General features: G+C 31.6%; 1 protein-coding gene across 1 annotated transcript in view; it reads left to right on the top strand.

The window, feature by feature from the left end:
• Positions 1–18,136, top strand: part of LOC143056126 (uncharacterized) — a 192,020-nt gene that overhangs the window by 132,133 nt on the left and 41,751 nt on the right. Inside the window, exons 36-41 of the mRNA XM_076229212.1 lie at positions 5,851–6,080; positions 7,221–7,374; positions 8,822–9,006; positions 9,394–9,531; positions 10,181–10,355; positions 14,921–15,065. Coding sequence (XP_076085327.1) covers positions 5,851–6,080; positions 7,221–7,374; positions 8,822–9,006; positions 9,394–9,531; positions 10,181–10,355; positions 14,921–15,065 — 1,027 coding nt within the window. The remainder of the gene's footprint in view (positions 1–5,850; positions 6,081–7,220; positions 7,375–8,821; positions 9,007–9,393; positions 9,532–10,180; positions 10,356–14,920; positions 15,066–18,136) is intronic.

Genomic DNA, 18,136 nt, shown 5'->3' with positions numbered 1-18,136 from the left:
AAAAAGACTCTTTATACAGTATATATGAATATATCAGTGACGTCCGAAGTGGTTAGTAAACTGGGAATTGATAGTTAATACTAATCACACTTTATAGCATATGTATGTTCATGGTTTACAAAAAAAATCAAAAATAATTGAAAATAAACAGTTAATATGAAAATAAAGGTCTTTGGAAAAAAGGGGGAGGGCTAAAATTATTTGTCCTGTCCGTAAGTACCTATGACTTTTGATAAAATAGTTTGCAAAAATTTATCCTACAAGAGTTTACATACTTTCAACCACGGTCTAAATGCCAGAGATTTCGCGGGTGTGTTCTCGTTACATTTAAAGTTGTTGACATTGACAGATAAGTTGCAAATCTATATGAGTTTGTGTCAAATGAAATTATTATACCCCCGCTTTCAAAAAAGGGGGGTATACTGTTTTACCTCTGTCTGTCCGTCCGTCCGTCCGTCCGTCAGTCCGTCCGTCCGTCAGTCAGTCCGTCCCATGAAACTTTCGTCACATTTTTCTCAGGAACTACACATCCACCCTTTCTGTAATTTAATATCAACATTTATATATGTCAGCTATACCGTGTGATGCGTTTTCAGATTGATCACTTGACAACTTCCTGTTTACCGAACACTTGTATGATTTTACACATGATAGCCAAGTTGAAAATTTTCGTCACATTTTTTCAGGAACTACAATACAAGGATTTCTGAAATTTGGTTTCAGGATTTATATAAGTCAGCTTTACCGTGTGATGCGTTTTCAGATTCATCACTCGACAACTTCCTGTTAACCGAACACTTGCATATTTTTACACTATTAATATTATTCACTTGCGGCGGGGGTATCATCAGTGAGCAGTAGCTCGCAGTTTCACTTGTTCTTTTTAATTTTCCACTCTATTTGATCCTGCATTTTTTATTATTAGTTAATCCTGACTTTTTTTTTTTACAAATATTGACATCCTGCCATTTTTTTTTTTGGCGAAGTGTCTCATCTTGACTTCTTTACTAAAAACTCCTGTCCTTCCCTTCCTTTTTTCAAATTTCATCCTAGCCAACCAACAACCCCCCTCCCCCTTCTTCCATAACAATCAAATGGTAGCCCCCTTATTATTATGATCATGTCCAATAAAACTATAGGTTAGTAAGTTCCCTTTCGATTATTGATGTAATAAAGTTAATAACACAAAATCTAGGATAATAACACAAAATCAAAGACAGGAGACCTAATATGTGCTGTTTCAAATATATTGATAACTAATCGTAAAAGTTACAAAATGAATTTCAAGTTGAAAGGAAATAAACCGTTTTAGATAACACGTTGAGCGTACTTTACACGATTAAAAATGAATGCACGTTGAGCGCACTTTACACGATTTAAAATGAATAAACGTTTAGTGCACGTTGAATTGAAAACACATGGAATGGTGATTGATTAACGCACGCACGCAGAATAAACAATGCATGGTAAATGCACGGAAAATATGTCAGTTTGAAATTTGGACGTTCTATATATAAATCAAAACTATAGATTGTCTCAAAGTACAAAACTGAGAAACTGGCATGCTGTGATATTATACAATGCATAATTATCCTGTTTTGAGCCCAATAGAAAAACAGTTTATGTTTTGAGACAGTGTCTCGTTTCACTGCAACATTTATACCGTATCAAATGCAAATTATGGGAAAAGAACATCAATTACGAATCTGAAGTGGATACTGTAAAAATTCCTCAAATCTAGTATTCTTTCAAGACGTCCTAGATGAAACTCTATGTAGAAACATTATGGACGTCACAAAATGGGCATTATATAGTCAGTGGATGTACATGTACTACACAAATGAATATAAAGTTCATGCAAATAACACCAGTATAAACCAATATACATATACAGAGGTGGAGTAGCTAATGAGTGACCTATCAAAGACTTCTCAAAAAGAAGGTAGATCTCTAAACGTCTGTCTAAGGCACAATGATGCATTGCCTACGCAAAAGAAGATTTTGTGTCATGGCATAAGATAAAGAGTGATAATTTGCAGAATGAAACGTTAGAGCGAGGATCGGGTATATATCAAACAAATAGTCAAAAAATATTCAAATTTTAAGGTCTTCTGGTATATATAGGTATACTTTTCAATAAAGTAAGTACGAAACAATGAACATCTTATTTTGTCGTGTAAAGTACGCAGTTGTTTATTATATGCATCTTCTGTCACCCCTCCACAATCGTGAAAAAATTGTCTGAAAAAAAAGGTAAAAAGGTAGAAAATAAAATTTTATATATCATGAATATCACACTTCAAAAATAATTTAGAAGTAAACAAAAGAGAACATAATACGCCATTTTCTAGAATAAGAACAAATTTCAAAGTACTCAGAAAACGGTTTTTTGTTTGTACTGGAAGACAAAGCAGAAAAAATGCGGTTGTGGCATGCCGTAAATACTACACGGACGTTCTAAGGAATGATTTTTTTAAGTGTACTTCATTAAAGTATGTGCGCTCTACAATGAGTCATACAGTTAACAATCATATCATAACCACATCACAGATTGAGAGCCTTCTTCAGATTTGAAGGTCCTACAATGTATTAGTTACCTAATCTACACAAAAACTAGCAAATTATCGTTTAATCTCGGCCTGTAGTAAATTTTCTACAACTAATTATGCCCCATTTATGGTCATTATGTTTGCTGGTCTGTGTGTCCGTTCGTCTCTTCGTTCGTCCGTTCGTTCGTCTGTCCCGCTTCAGGTTAAAGTTTTTGGTCGAGGTAGATTTTCATGAAGTTGAAGTCCAATCAACTTGAAACTTAGTATACATATTCCTTATGATATGATCTTTCTTTTTTTATGCCAAAAACGGTCCATTGAACATAGAAAATGATAATGCGGATGGGGCTTCAGTGTACTTGGGTCACATTTTTGTTTTTCAATGTTATTTTCTAGTTCCTTTACAACTATCAAATAACTTATCATTAACTTTTGAAAAAAACATGAAAATAGTGGAATCTACTATTTTTGGAGTGTGAAAAATTCTGTGGATGTTTTAGTTAAATTACGTGCTTTTGCTGGTTCTCTTAATTCAGTTGACGGATTTGACTTTTTAAATCTTTACATTACACTTCCACACAATCTTATCAAATAAAAGTTTCCCTATGTAGTTAAATAGTCTTTTGGTGAATCGGAATGAAAACATATTTGCTACAACTCATGATAAGCTTTCTTCTCTATTGACAAAAGTAGGTATGCTAGTTATACTTAAATGTACTACATGTGTGATGGGAGGATTGCAGCTGTTAATGTTTTCCATGGTTATATTTGTGTACGTTTCGGTAATAAAGTTTAACGACATGATGTAGGAATCATAAAGGCGTTAATTGCGCCTCTTTAATATCAGACTTGTTCTAATATATTAATGAATCAGATTCACAGTATATTACCAAACTTTGTATAGACCGTGTAAAATGCATTCAATTGATACATAATGATTTATTAACACTTATCGTTATGTAGATGATATTTTTGTGTTAAATAAACAAGAATTTTCTAGATATACGGCCGGAATTTATCGAAAAGAACTTGCTTTCAATAATTCACATATAAACGGTAACAACTGTCCTGTCCTAAAATTAGATATTTCAGTTTGATACCGGAATTTCGACACTAAAATTTTACGACAAAAGGGACAGTTTTTCGTTGAATATTGTAATTTTCCTTTTTGGACGAAGATGTTACTTTTACAACATCTTACGGTGTTCACATATCACAAATAGTTCGCTATGCCCATGTCTGTAGTGACGTTTTGGATTTCAATGAACTTATCTATGTATTACTGGTAACTTATTTACTCAGGGAATTCGTTTCTACAAATTATTAAAACCTTTAATACATTTTTTCATAGATATAAAGATTTGGTTTGGGTGTTTTGTTGTACCAGTAGAAAACTTTTATCAAACGGGATAGCACAAAGCACATCCTAATTTTTACGGAGATGTAGTTTGACGGTCCAGGAAATTTAGATACAATCCGAGTAAACTTATCGATCCTTTAAATAAACTTATTTTAAAAGGTTACTTATTAAACACTTTGATTAGATCTTTTAATATTGTTTTTATTGGTAATAATATTAATTTTGTTATCAATAAATTAAATTCAAACTAAATATTATATTTTATATATGTATATTCATATTCGTGGAATTTTTAAATATGCTGTGCCTGTTGCTTAATCCTTTTCATATCTTTTATGTTACAAAATCAAAAATCATATTCGTGGATCTACAAACTGTCGATACATGTATCTTAGCATTGAATAATGTTGTTTTTCTTCTTCTCTGTTTATGACCCATTTATACTAAATTCATTGGATGATGAATGTGTTTTGGTTGATATTTTAGTCTTAAATGCATGATTTCTTTTATTAGTTGTTATTGGCTTTGGACTAGTCGTCATTAACTGTGGAAACTCTCAGATCTGTACTTAGTGTATTTTTGTTGTGGGGATGTATAAGTACCCTGCAACGTTCACTTTTTTTCTTTTTTAATTGTTTTTTCTGCTTTGTATCCATCTAGTGAGAAAAGCCCTTATCTCGTGATTTTCATAGCTTCTTATTGTGTTATACTAATACACAACTGTCCCAGGTTAGAGGGGGAGGTTGGCTATTCAAAACTTGTTTAACCCTGCCATAATATGTATATGCCTGTCCTAATTTAGAAGCCTGTAATTCAGTGATTGTCGTTTGTTGATGTATATAATATTTATTTTTCGTTCATTATTTTGTACATCAGACCGTTAGTTTTCTCGTTTGATTTTTTTTTTTTACATTTTTCATTTCAGTACTTTTTATATCTGACTTTGCGGTATGGGTTTTACTAATTTTTTTAAGTCCCTGCGATTAACAACAGTGAGGTCTATAGTTGTTATTAGGTCTCTTGTTGATAGTTGTCTCACCACATCTACTTTTTTCCATATAAAGTAGTTTGTTGGGGTGTATGTTTGACAGGAGTGTTCCAATTAAAAAATAATTCTTTCATGCCATGCTCTATGCTCATTTTGACCTGAGTAGACATTATATTTGTCAATATCTTAATACCAAGTGTTATCAAGGTGATAACTGTTGACAAATATAATGCCTTCCCATGTTAAAATGAGCATAGCATGTCATGTTAGAAATATTTCGAATCTAATAGGAAAGTTGTGAACGTTTGTACGTTGAAGTGGATTTCTAATACACACTCCGCCATTTTGATTTGATGAACAAAAAAACGTAAAAGAAAATCATCATTTAACAATAAAAATTAACAGATGCATGTCAAATGTAATATCCCAAAAATACGGAACTCCGAGGAAAATTACTTTTAGAATGATCTTATTTAATTTCCTAGCTAGCAATACCAACACACACAAATGTCCCTTCTGATCTCCGGTGTTGTTCAAAATTCAACTGACGTTGCACTTTCATTATGACGTCAATCATTGCAGCCAATGTGTTATTGAAATTAGAACATGGCTGGGTATTCAAAGTCAAAGTACAACGTCATATTAGAATCATAAAATAAAGGATGTTAATGTGAATAGACTATAAATCCTGTTTCAGCAAAACACATCCGGAAGTTTAAGATTCCAGTCTACCCAGACATAGTATGATAGTACCTGCATGTGCTCTCACATCTACATGCATGTTTTGAGACTTTGGTTTTATTGACCAGTGAATCAAATCAATCAGATTACATGATTAAGACAAGCAAACCTATGTACCACCAGACATGCCAGATGGTATTTGTTTCAAAACAAATTAAACTGGAAACATGGAAACTTCTAGTTATTTAATCAGTGTTTATCTGTCAATACAGGTTTATGGTGTGAGTCATCATCCAATGGTTTCATAGTGGACAACACACCACCAGTTATTTCGAAGCCACCGACATTTGCGGCTGACTTTGGAATAAAGGGATTGACACAGATCTATAGAACATCTATGAAGGTTGAATGGGCTGTTGATGATGAGGAGTCACATATAAAAAGACAGTACCTGTCTATCAAATCTCATATTGGAGGAGAATTCATGTTGTCCTCACAGTCAGTAAGTTTACAAAACAGGGGGTGGTAATTCATGTGTCATTCTAATCATTCTTTTTGGGCGTTCCTGTTGAAGGTAAATTTAGAAACCTTTTCGACGCATGAAATTTATAATGTGTCGTTTTTTGGGTTTTTTTTTTCGCTACGTAAAAAACAGCGTGATAAAATTCTCGATATATCTTTACTTAGTGCAGAGATGTACATACTAATAGATGTTACTGTTAACCTCCTATGTATATCCATATGTTTCGTAAGATATTTGTGCAAACACTGTGGATTTTGTTGTGTTCAAGTTAAAAATCTCAGCTGTGGATTTGGCTGTAAATAGTAGCCAACGACATAATAAATGTTTGATGAAACGTAAGATTGATCTCATTTTTTCTAGTATTTATTCTATAAATAATTCATGCAAACCTTACATCTATTTAATCTTTTATCTTACAGAGGGTAAAATAGAACATCCATAGTGACAACAATCTTAGTTTCGATACAGTTGTTCAGATTACCGTATTTGTCCTATGAGAATCCAAATGATTTATAGAAGCCATAGATTTGTTATCATTCTCACATTATTAAATTTTTACAAGGCCCCGGCGCCTTGTTAAAAGTTACAAAAAATCTGTGGTTTGCATGAATTATATCTAAATTATATCAGTGAGTTTGACTCACATCTACCCCCTGTCAGGAGATGGAATGCATGTTGTCATCAAAATCAACAGTTAAATTTTAAATATTTCAAGCTCGGCAATCCTCGAATTTTTAATTGAAATAAATTTAACTGCATTGACTTGAGTGGAGAAATATCGTAATACAGTTGATTCAGTGATTAAATCTATATATATTTATCTGTCTATTTGGTAAATTTATGCAGAAATTTTTCTGATGAATTTTTAACGGGTTTTCTAAGTGTTAAAGTGTTAAATCACAAGATCTGTAGGACAGTATAAATAAAGTTTGAAATTTACTGTTCATTATAACACATTTTGAAGATAATTACAGATAAGTGTTATAGATTTTTGATATATATTGTAGTAATGATAGATGACTTTTTTGATTTTTTCTTCTTTTTCTTTTGTAAATTGTTTGAAGAATTTTATGGTTGGTGGGTTTGGTTAGTAACACTACTTTGCTATATAATTTCTAGGTGAATGGTATAGCTAGGTCCTATGTATTTACTGGTTTAGATTTACACGATGGGGTGACCTATTATGTTAATTTGATATCATGTAACAGTGCTGAGATATGCATAATGTCTACATCACAAGGAATGTATGTAGACAGTACACCACCATCTAGAGGTTTGTATCATTAGACATAGGGGTGGATACACGGTAGCCGTCCATATATATATAGAATATCTACAACACAAGGAATTTATGTACACAACCATTTGGGTATTTGTATACATAGACATATGTCAGTTGTAACATTTCTTACATATTTATGATGTCTTTTGGAAATGTTTGTAGACATCATATCTCCTTTTGAATTTGGTATATGTTCAGCAAAGGGACTTTCGTGACGATCCTATTGAAATCACCTTGATTTGTTTTTGTTAATACTAACTTTAAAAAAAAACGAGTTTGTATCTAGACATTTTTAAAGATACAGTGTAACAATGCAAAGGTATGTACACTGCCTAATTATAAGTATGTACTGAACATAAGTGGAAATATACAATATAAGCCGATCGAAACTTTCACTCTTCGTCGGTCAAAATTAAATTTTGACTTCAATTGTCTTGCTCTGCTCTTATTTCATTAATTTGAAGTCAATGAAAAAGTCGACCATACCTGTTGACATAACATATACATAGAGATTTCAACTTCCACTAGGGGAAAATAAAGGGAGTTAATTAACCTGCACAAATTCCTGACCTAAATTATTTTGCATTAGGTCATTAAACATGACGATGAAGAAGTGTATTTTTAAAAAACAAAAAGTGTAGAGAACAATTCAAGGTTAAGAAGATGCATATAATATGGATATTTTTTATTCAAAATGTTGCAGACAATCATGGTCGTAGTGTGTCATTAGTTTACATTGATAAGAAAATGAAGTAAGAACACGGTATTTTGCAAATATTAATTAACACAGACTGAATCTTTGTGAACCATTCAACTCATTATCAAAGTTTTTGTATTTAATCAAATCATATAATTTTTGTTCGCATAAAAAAGCCTGGACCGACTGCACTGAGTATTCTTTTTGAAAACGGAAATTCTTTCATATAGGGTTATAGTTTGTGCTGTACACATTTTGTATTTGATAAGTGTCACCAAAACTAGAAAAATGCAATAACTAATTTTAATAGTTTACAATATTGAAGGGCAAGTAAAATATAATTTATCATACAATATAGTTTGCAACTCAAATATGAGTTTTTTTTCAAAACGATAAAAAATGCTTGATAGCCAATTTAGAGCAATAAGAATTACTTCCCTTTGCAAATGTTTGTTTGTTAAGAAGATTCACCCTTTTTATTTCCATAAAAAGCATAGGCAACTTATAACAATACAAACTTAACAGCTACCCTATATAAAAATAATGTTCTTAAACAAATACTCAATTTATCTGTAAATACCTGTAAATATTTGAGGATCCAGTAAACCCAACCTTAAATAACCCAAACAATGGGAACACAGGCACAACACTGATTTTTCACAGTTATTTAAGATCTAATTGTCAAATTTGTTTGAAATCAAAAATATCTATAAACAGTAGCAAATATAACCTTTTTTCCAGGAACTTTTGCAGTGGCCACTGATCACGCAGTCAACCATGACCTTGCCAGAAAAGAAGATGGGTGGATGGCGTGGGAGACTTATGCTGTGTATCTGGCATGGTTAGGATTTAGTGATATCCATTCACAGATAGATCATTATATGGTCACTGTAGGATCATCATACATGGCTAAAGATTTAACTAAGGTAAGAGGAAGGAAACGATAGGAGGAGATATCTAGCATGGATTGGATTCAACAACTTAACTTCCTTTTACAGGTAGATGCATTGTAAATAAATACTTGTAGTCACCAAAGAGATATCATACATGTCTATGGATTAAGCAACAGACAGTTAACAGTGGATTGTTACTTTTTAGTAAATTATTAGTATCGAAAGAACAGATTTATAATATTATTATGTATATAAAGTATCAGTTTTATCTGACGATAAACAAACCGACCCGCACTCTAAGGTTATTGTAACATTATTCCTTAAAATTTCAAAATTAAAACAAGTCAATAAATGATATGGCAAATTTTAATCAGCAATATAATCAAGACATCATTATTGATATTAATTGTTTTTAATTAGAATCACAAAGCAAAGTACATCCATACAGATGGAAATAGAGATCATGGTGATGAGGGTAAAGTTCAACTGTACAAAGTAGAGACAGAAAAACTAACCGATTATGATGAACTCTTTATTACTGTATGGGCAGTAAATAAGGTTTGTAAAAATGCATTCAATGTAATTATGCAATTAAGACACAACAAGGAATACTTCCTAAAGAAAGCAAAATAGCAGAGATTACAAAAAAAGACTTTAAATAATTTCTTGTGGATTCATCTAGGCTTTTTCATATTTTATCTTATCTTTGTAAATTCTTATAAAATAAAATTAAAATTGGAAATGGAGAATGTGTCAAAGCGACAACAACCCGATCAAAGAGTAGAAAACAGCCGAAAGACACCAATGGGTCTTCAACACAGCCTAAAAATCCCGCACCCGGAGGCGTGCTTTAGCTGTTTATGTTAAGTGTCTTAAGTCGTGCTCCGCATTTTCTTTTGTATTTTTGTTACAAACGACTTTTTTAAAATGAATTCCACATCAAGTGAGCACAAATTGTAGCTGGTTCTTTTTAAGTTTTTAATTATACTATTATGTTTCTGTACGTTCATTCGGATCATATACTTATTTTTAGACAAATAAGCGGGAAGGTGTTTATTCGAATAATCAATATAGGTTTTTTGAATGTAAAATAACCTTTCAACCTTATGAAAATTGCATCTTTAAGAAGTATGAGTAGCATCAAAAGATAAAATTTATCTAGACTACTAAAATTAGTTGCTAAATTTATTGCATGATTTTACTTAAGGTTGGTTTGCGAAGTCATCTGGTCCATTCAGCCTTCAAAAAAACTCCACCAAAGTCTTTGGATTTAATCAGAAGATGCGATGCTTTATCCTGTGAAGGTCATTGTATATGTGCTCCGCAGGACCAGAGGTGTCCAGATTCTCTAACAATTGGTGTTTGTAATGATGTGTCGGACAGTAAGTATGCAAATATGCAGTTAAAGATGATCAAGAGACAGAGTTTTAAGAATGCATGTTTTAAAGATGGTTCTTTGTCCCCTACCAGCAAAGCACTCTGCACATGATTAAACTCTGTCATTTAGCCCGTCATTATGCCCATACGATTTCTTGCTGTCCTTTTTCTGAAATGCCCGAATCAAATTCTATTTTTTTTGTATAGTCGTATCATAAAAAATTGCAGATTCAATTAGTGTTTCATTCTCCTTAAACCATTTTTGTAAATGTTGTGGACTTGGGTCATAGAAAATGTTTTTCAGTTAAATTGTATCCTAATTTTTTTTCTGTAATGCTTGGATTAGATTAGGGGTATGAGATTAAATCATAAGGAGGTTACTGATTGGTTTTAAGTTTGTGGTTGTTACCTGACTGTTACAATAGTCGTGTACCATGGTTCAAAATATAAGCTTTTTTCAAAAACAAAAACTTTAATGCTTTGAGGGATAGACTAGGCTTGCAGTTAAAGACACATCTTATTAGATCAATAACGTTTCTGGCTCAATTATTAATAAGATTGAAACTTTCAACTACTGGTACATTGGTAACAACATCATGTTTTGTCACATACAAGTAAATCGTGTCCAATTTAAACATTACAGCTGGTAGGGGACATTATATTGCAGATGCTTACCCTGAGAACGATGGTTATATTTGAGTTTTAAATTACATTTATAACATAAACACAATCTTTTATCATTTTGTCTGGGAATTTTATGTATTGGTTACATCCATTAAAATATAATGGAATGGCAAGTCTGTAATAGTCTCCCTTCTTCGTGCTTCGTCCAAAAGATATCTGTCTCAGTGAAATTTCTTCGTAGCTATTTTAAAATACATTTAAAAATCTCTTTCTTGAAAACGTATTGTTCAGTTAAATATGGAATACCGCTTTTAAAAGACTGATATATAGTTATAGAAATAACAGGGTTTTTTTTCTAAATCGTAAGTACTTTATAACGGCTAAAAATTTAATAGGTTTATTTTTTGTTATTGTAAAAATTAGAATAACACAAATAAATTCAAGAAAAATTCAAAACGAAAAAAATCAAAATCAAAAGCTTAAACATATTAAACAAAAACTGTCTTGGTACATCTTCTCCCCATCTATGTCGAAAATGGTGGATAAAACATAGTTTTGTATGAAATTCGCATCAAATTCCATCATATTGACAACAATGTGTATGGAAAACAAACAGATATAATAGGTAAAAATTTCGAACTTGGCAGTCAACATTATGTTATCATTCTAATGACTATAAAACGAACAACTTCGTTATCAAAGAAAAAAAGTTATATAGAGACCTCATAGAGAAAGAATAAAAAGGAAAAACAATGACGATCGCACAATAAAACAATGGAGGAATGTATAAATAACGAGCTACGTTAAAGGATATTCCAAAAGTTGACTACTTTTATAAATTGTTACTTGGATGGAGAGTTGTCTCATTGACACTCATACCACATCATCCTATATCTATAACCAGAAAAGAAAAAAAATATAGAAAGACAAGTGGAAAAAACCAACATAACACGTTATTAAGATGAAAAACAACGTCAGTACCGATAATGTATACTTCAAAACCATCAGATACAATTTTTGAAGTTAATACGGAATATTTATCATTATGGTCTCGGTTTTTAGAAGAAGAAAAAAGGGCAAATCTTTCATCAACTTATTGCTCACACACTGGTGACGTTTTATAAAATATTAGTAGCAGCTACAATCTCTTGAATACCGAATAAATTGGGAAATGTATTTCCCATATACAGGTGAAGTATACAGTGATGCTAATGTGGGGGACATTTATTATTTTGAAAACAAAATTCTCGTTTGTCATAGATTCTTCTACTGAGGTGACCGGTTATCTCAAATTCGAGTTATAAGATATAAATGAGGCAGGGGGAGCTGTGTTCAATGTTTCTTTATTTCTAGTTTTATATATATAAATGGAACCCGATCAGAAAGGTTTGGATTCTTAATGGAAAGTACAGCATCAATATATCTGAATGTGAAATAAAATTATCATGCTCCTTTGATCTTCTTGTTCTTATCTGAAGGAACTCCCACTCGTTTGAAAACAAGATGTCGGAAGGGAGAGGAGCACAGATCGTTCCCATAAAAATGCCGACAATGTGTTGAAAAAGACAATTTCCAAATTAGAAACAATAAGAAACTTCATCCTTGTAGTGACGCATTGTGAGAACATACACTAGAAAAGTCTAAAAGTCTGAAAAGACCAATTTTTGTCTTAATTTGCATGAACTTTTACTCGACATTCTCCAAAAGTATGACTCATGTCTTAATTTTTCTTGACTAATTCTCATTTATATTAAATTTGTATTAACTTTACTTGACATATTCTCGACATTCTGAATATTGTCTTGAAATTTCTTGACAAATTATTGACATTTGAATACTGTCTTGAAATTTCTCGACATATTCTTGACATTTTTATTTTTTATCAGTATGGCTTGACATATTCTGAACATTTTGAATTGTGTTTAAAATTTACTTGACAGTTCTGAGCTCTACAAATCATGACCAATATACATGACATAACTTTATCTTTATTTCTCTTTATATGATATACTGTTGTTTCAAGTTACACTTCTTACAACAAAAATAAAAGTTGGGCATGTAAAATAATTGAAAATTTGGATATATAAATATTTTTACAAATGCAAATATGGCTATGAAATCTAAAGTATGAAATAATTTAAATGTGGGTTATAATTACAAATTTTGATTCCTAAATCTTATAAATTAAATGATTAAACCAATCATACTGTAGACATATTTCATTAAACATTCATAATACTCAATGTTTATATGATGAATAATTATTGTACTAAAATGTGGTTTATATAAATAGCAAATCATGATGATATACAAATCATTCATTTAATAAAAGAACAATTTGTGTAATGTCACCTGTTGGAACACACATGGACAGGATGTTCCCCATAAAATTAAGGTATTCGTAATTCCACACACCCAGAGTACACGCAACTGCCAAATAGAAATTACTGATTTGACCATGCCAGTACATTTTAAAACGTTTGTTGATAGATGAAAATGAAAATCATCATTTTGATGATGAAAAATTGAATTAAAATGAATTTTCTTCATCAAAATTATGAAGTTAATTATTTTAACATAAAAACAAATTGACTAATTCCCAAAGATTAAAAATAAATTATTATCTACTCCAGGAATAATAAGTCTGTTCACATTTCAGGCGAAATTTATACTGTTGAGATAGTGTCAAGACATATTTAAGACTGTCAAGAATGTGTCGAGACATATTCAGACATTATTTAGAATGTCAAGAATATGTCAAGACATATCGAGACAAATTTAAGACAGTCAAGAATTGTTCGAGACTAATCCAGACTCTTATCAGATGATCCAGGAAGTGTCGAGAAATTTTAAGACAATGTTCATACTGTCAAGACACTTTTCAAGAAAAATTAAGAAACTTATTAGACAAAATCATACTATGTCAAGAAATTTTTTAAATTATTCTGGCAAATTAAGAATGTCGAGTAAAAATTCATGCTAATTCAGACAAAAACTGGTCTTTTCAGACTTTTTGACTTTTGTAGTGATAGCGATCATACAAACCAACGTCAATGCCTGCAGCCTCGACATCTAGTTTCAATATGTGGTTGAAGTGTTTTTAATACATAAAACCTTTGTCAAACCTTCGTTTGATTTTACAATATCTGTATGGACCCTTTTTTATTATCAAGAAATAGTACTCAGAGCAAACGTTTAAAAATATTTACCCTATGTTTGTTGATAAATGGACTAGGCTGCTTGTAGGTAACATGAAAATACAATATGGGGTTGTTGGTTTTTAAACATGAACATATTTGTCAAACGTTATTTGAGTTTTACACAACTTGGACACCAGTCTTTTTATGATGAAAAGCCAGTATGTGATGCAAAATATTTTTAAACATTGCTTCTCCATTTCATCATATTTTACAGATGAATAGACTACAGTTTTTTATGTTGACATGGCAATACAGTTTCGGTTTGAAGTTTTTAAACATCAAATATTTTGTCAACCATTCTTGGATTTTTATGAAACTTTGGTAATGGTTGAAGCAAAATTTGAAAAAAAACTTGTTTTCAATTTTCAGTATATCATTTTTCGCAGTTACAATTTACATACTGTATTGATAGACATAAATAACTTCGTCAATATTCATGGATTGGTATGAAACGGGGACAGAAGCTAATTGAAGGTTAAGAAAAAGCGTCTGAAGAAAACCCTTCTTTTCTTTTACACGTATTTTACTAATAAATGGTTTTAGTTTTTAGATTTTTAGCAATTAACATCCCACGTTACTCTGACAGCAGCAAAAGTAGGCAAAAACAAGTTTCATCGGAACCTTTTACATATTTTTGTATCAAAACATTTCCAACGCATGTATACTAGGTGTTTTCAATGGTACAAAGTAGATAACATACTTTGACGGTGTATTTTTTTGTAACAAGTAAATATTTAATTTTGAAGGTGTATTTACTGGTACCCAGTATTCATTATTGCTTGTGGAAGATACAAATGGCTACTCAACTGATGACCAGCGGGTGACAGCATCTAACACTGTACTTAGAGCTGCATGGCAGATATCGCAGCAATATCCATCTAAACCTAACTGGTACGACTTACCATTAAATCTCTTTGACAGTCATAATTTTAAATAAGACAGACAACACCATAGCCAAAAAGTCAAGCGGCAATAAAAACACATAGAAATAATAGATCATACAGATAAAATGCATGAATGGTCTTATGTCTTGACGATCTTAAAAGACAGAGAAAACCTGACGATTCAAAAATGCTTACATGTAAAACGTCAGCATCTATCTTCTTCCTATTTTCATCCAAATTATCACATGACTCAAGAAGTTAGTTATTGCCCGTGAATGGCGATGTTTGGCTTATCTTTATGTTTTTGTCTTGTATCTCAAAACACGTATTAGATAAGCAGAAAAAATTAAAAGTGGCAAATCTGATCGGTGGGAGGGGCTTAGAAGTACAACTTACAGATTCTTAATTTTCCTGAATGATTTTTTTCTTTAATTTTATTTAAAAAAAAAGATTGAAATTCGTAAAACAGTCACTTTCTATTGGATATAATCATCTTTGGGGTTATTGTCTTCAATTGATTTTAGAATTTGTTGGCAGTAAGCTGCCGTATGTAAGCACAGCGGAATTACTTTTTGTTTCGGGAATAATAAAATATGTGTCATTGTCCTTATCTAGTATAGCAGATTTGTAGGATATTTATAACTCATTAGACATTTTTTCCATTCTTTTAATTCTGGAGAAGAAACAAAATGTGTATAGAATAACCTTAAACGATGTGCAATAGTGCTCAGTGGAAGGTCTGGCATTGTTTTGTTATTTTCTGTGTTTTTGAAAAAGATGTAAAACAGCAAATGTATGAAATATTTCATCGCCAAATGTTCTTTATTCAATTCGTTCACATTATCCAATTTGCAAAATGCCGATAAATCGGTGGTCATTAGAGCCTATATATATATCTAGAAGACAAAATTTAATTTCAAGGATTTATAATTCGCGATCATTTGGAGGATTTTAATAATATAAAAGTAAATATTTGTATGCCCCTTTTATGGACATTATGTTTTCTGGTCTGTTCGTCCGTCAGTTCGTTCGTTCGTTCGTTTTTTCGACCGTCTGTCCCGCTTCAGGTTAAAGTTTTACGTTAAAGTTTTTGGTCGAGGTAGTTTTTGATGACGTTGAAGTCCACTTACATTTGTAGTACACATGTTCCTTATGATATGATCTTTCTAATTTTAATGCCAAATTAGACTTTTTACCTCAATTTCATGGTCCACTGAACATAGAAAATGATAGTGCGGATGGGGCATACGTGTACTATGGACACATTCTTGTTAATCATTAGCTTCATCTCATTTGTTTTTGTTAGATATTTAATTCATCCTGACTTTGGACATGAACATACAAAATGTGGCAGGCTCCCATTATGCCCAACCGTCCCCTAATCTAAGACAGTGGTCTAACAACGTAACATATGAATAAACTATACGAATCAGTTGAAAGGGCTTCACTGATCACATTAATACAAAAACAAGTTACAAGAAAAAGAAAAACAGATCTGAGAATACCAGCAGTTACTGACAGCTAGTTCAAACCCAATATATACTAATAAAACAAATCATGTATCTTAGACTAAAATATCAATCAGTACCCATTCAACAACTTTTATGCAAAAAATGTATTTTATTACAGTTTATTGTACCACACCTCCAAAAAAGGTTAAGTATAGAACCATACGGCTTTTTTTAATTTTATTTTCAATTGATTATAATCGGAGAACAGTTAGTGATATACACATGGAGTCCTCAGTAATGAGCATGGGAACGTATGACATAATGCATAGTTATAAGGTCAATGTTCACTTTAAACCTTCACCTTTGCCCTTGAAAACTATTTTTCAATCTGCACACAAATTTAAAAACAATTGAAGAATCTTATGTCATGCCAAAATTATTTAAATGATATGCAGGGTTCGGGGTCATCTCCATCCCTTTCATTTGGATATGTTCAATCGTCTTATTAATGTTCGACACCCCACCCCTTGACTATATATTTTATGGTTTGACATGAAAAGATAAAGATAGATATATAACAGTAGTCTTCGTTTTCATCCCCTCCACCATTCAAAAAAGAAAGTTTTAATATCTTTTAAAAGATAAAGATATTATCCCCTTTTCAAACCATATAATTGTTGCAAGATGAATTGAACGAACAATAGGGAAAGTTTTTTTTTGGTTTAAACATGTAGGAATTTTGTTTAGGAGATTTCATAACAGCATCCTGATATAATTTTTATTTTCAACGTTTGCATATTTTCGGAGATGTTTTGCACCAATAGAAAATGTAAGAGTTTGTAATTATGCACATGTAGCACGAGTGGTTTGTTCGTTTTGTATTTGTTATGTTATTTGCATCATTGGCGTTGGTGTGTCATATATACTTACCAAAGGCAGGTCAATCTGACCTTGGCATTAACCCGTGTGATAATAAACCCTTTTCTGGTTTGTGTATTGCGCATAAGTTTTTTTTTTACCGTAGATACGTTTAGCAAACTTATTGTTCTCTCAATGTCATAAAAGCACTTACGGTCCTTTCAGTCTTTTTTCAGTCCTAAAGTTCTGGTCTGTGGTGCTATAATTTTCGGTCAAAATATCGTATAATGATAAAATTTGAAATGACTTGTTTTTTTTTTCTCATTGTGTCATATACAATTGCACGTAAAATTTAATCAGCACATTGATTGTTTGAAGTTTCTAATATAAAGTGGTTGTAGTGTTCTGTTTTTGTGTTTGTGTGTATGTCTACCGTGTGTGTGTTTGTGTTAGGGGTGTCACAACATATCTATAGGAAATCAAGTAATGCAGCTATTTTAACAAGTTGTTTACTTCATTGGAATTCCGATATAATTATATACATATTGAAACAATAAAAGAATTTTCAGGTATTATGATCAGTGTTGTTGTAGGTTTGATTATGCTGACAAAAACTGAAACTGTATTCTTGACAGCAGAAGAACTAAACATGCTAAAGGTGTCAAATGAAACGTGTATCATTCACTTGAATATTTTACCTCAAATTAAACATAAACAGGAAACTATTTAAATATACTATTACCATAATGCAGCTTTAAAAGGTAGAGGC

The sequence above is a fragment of the Mytilus galloprovincialis genome, chromosome 13 (genome assembly GCF_965363235.1).
Source record: "Mytilus galloprovincialis chromosome 13, xbMytGall1.hap1.1, whole genome shotgun sequence".
Lineage (NCBI taxonomy): Eukaryota > Metazoa > Mollusca > Bivalvia > Mytilida > Mytilidae > Mytilus > Mytilus galloprovincialis.
The sequence above is the reverse complement of the archived record's forward strand: the minus strand, read 5'-3'. Positions and strand labels throughout refer to the sequence as shown.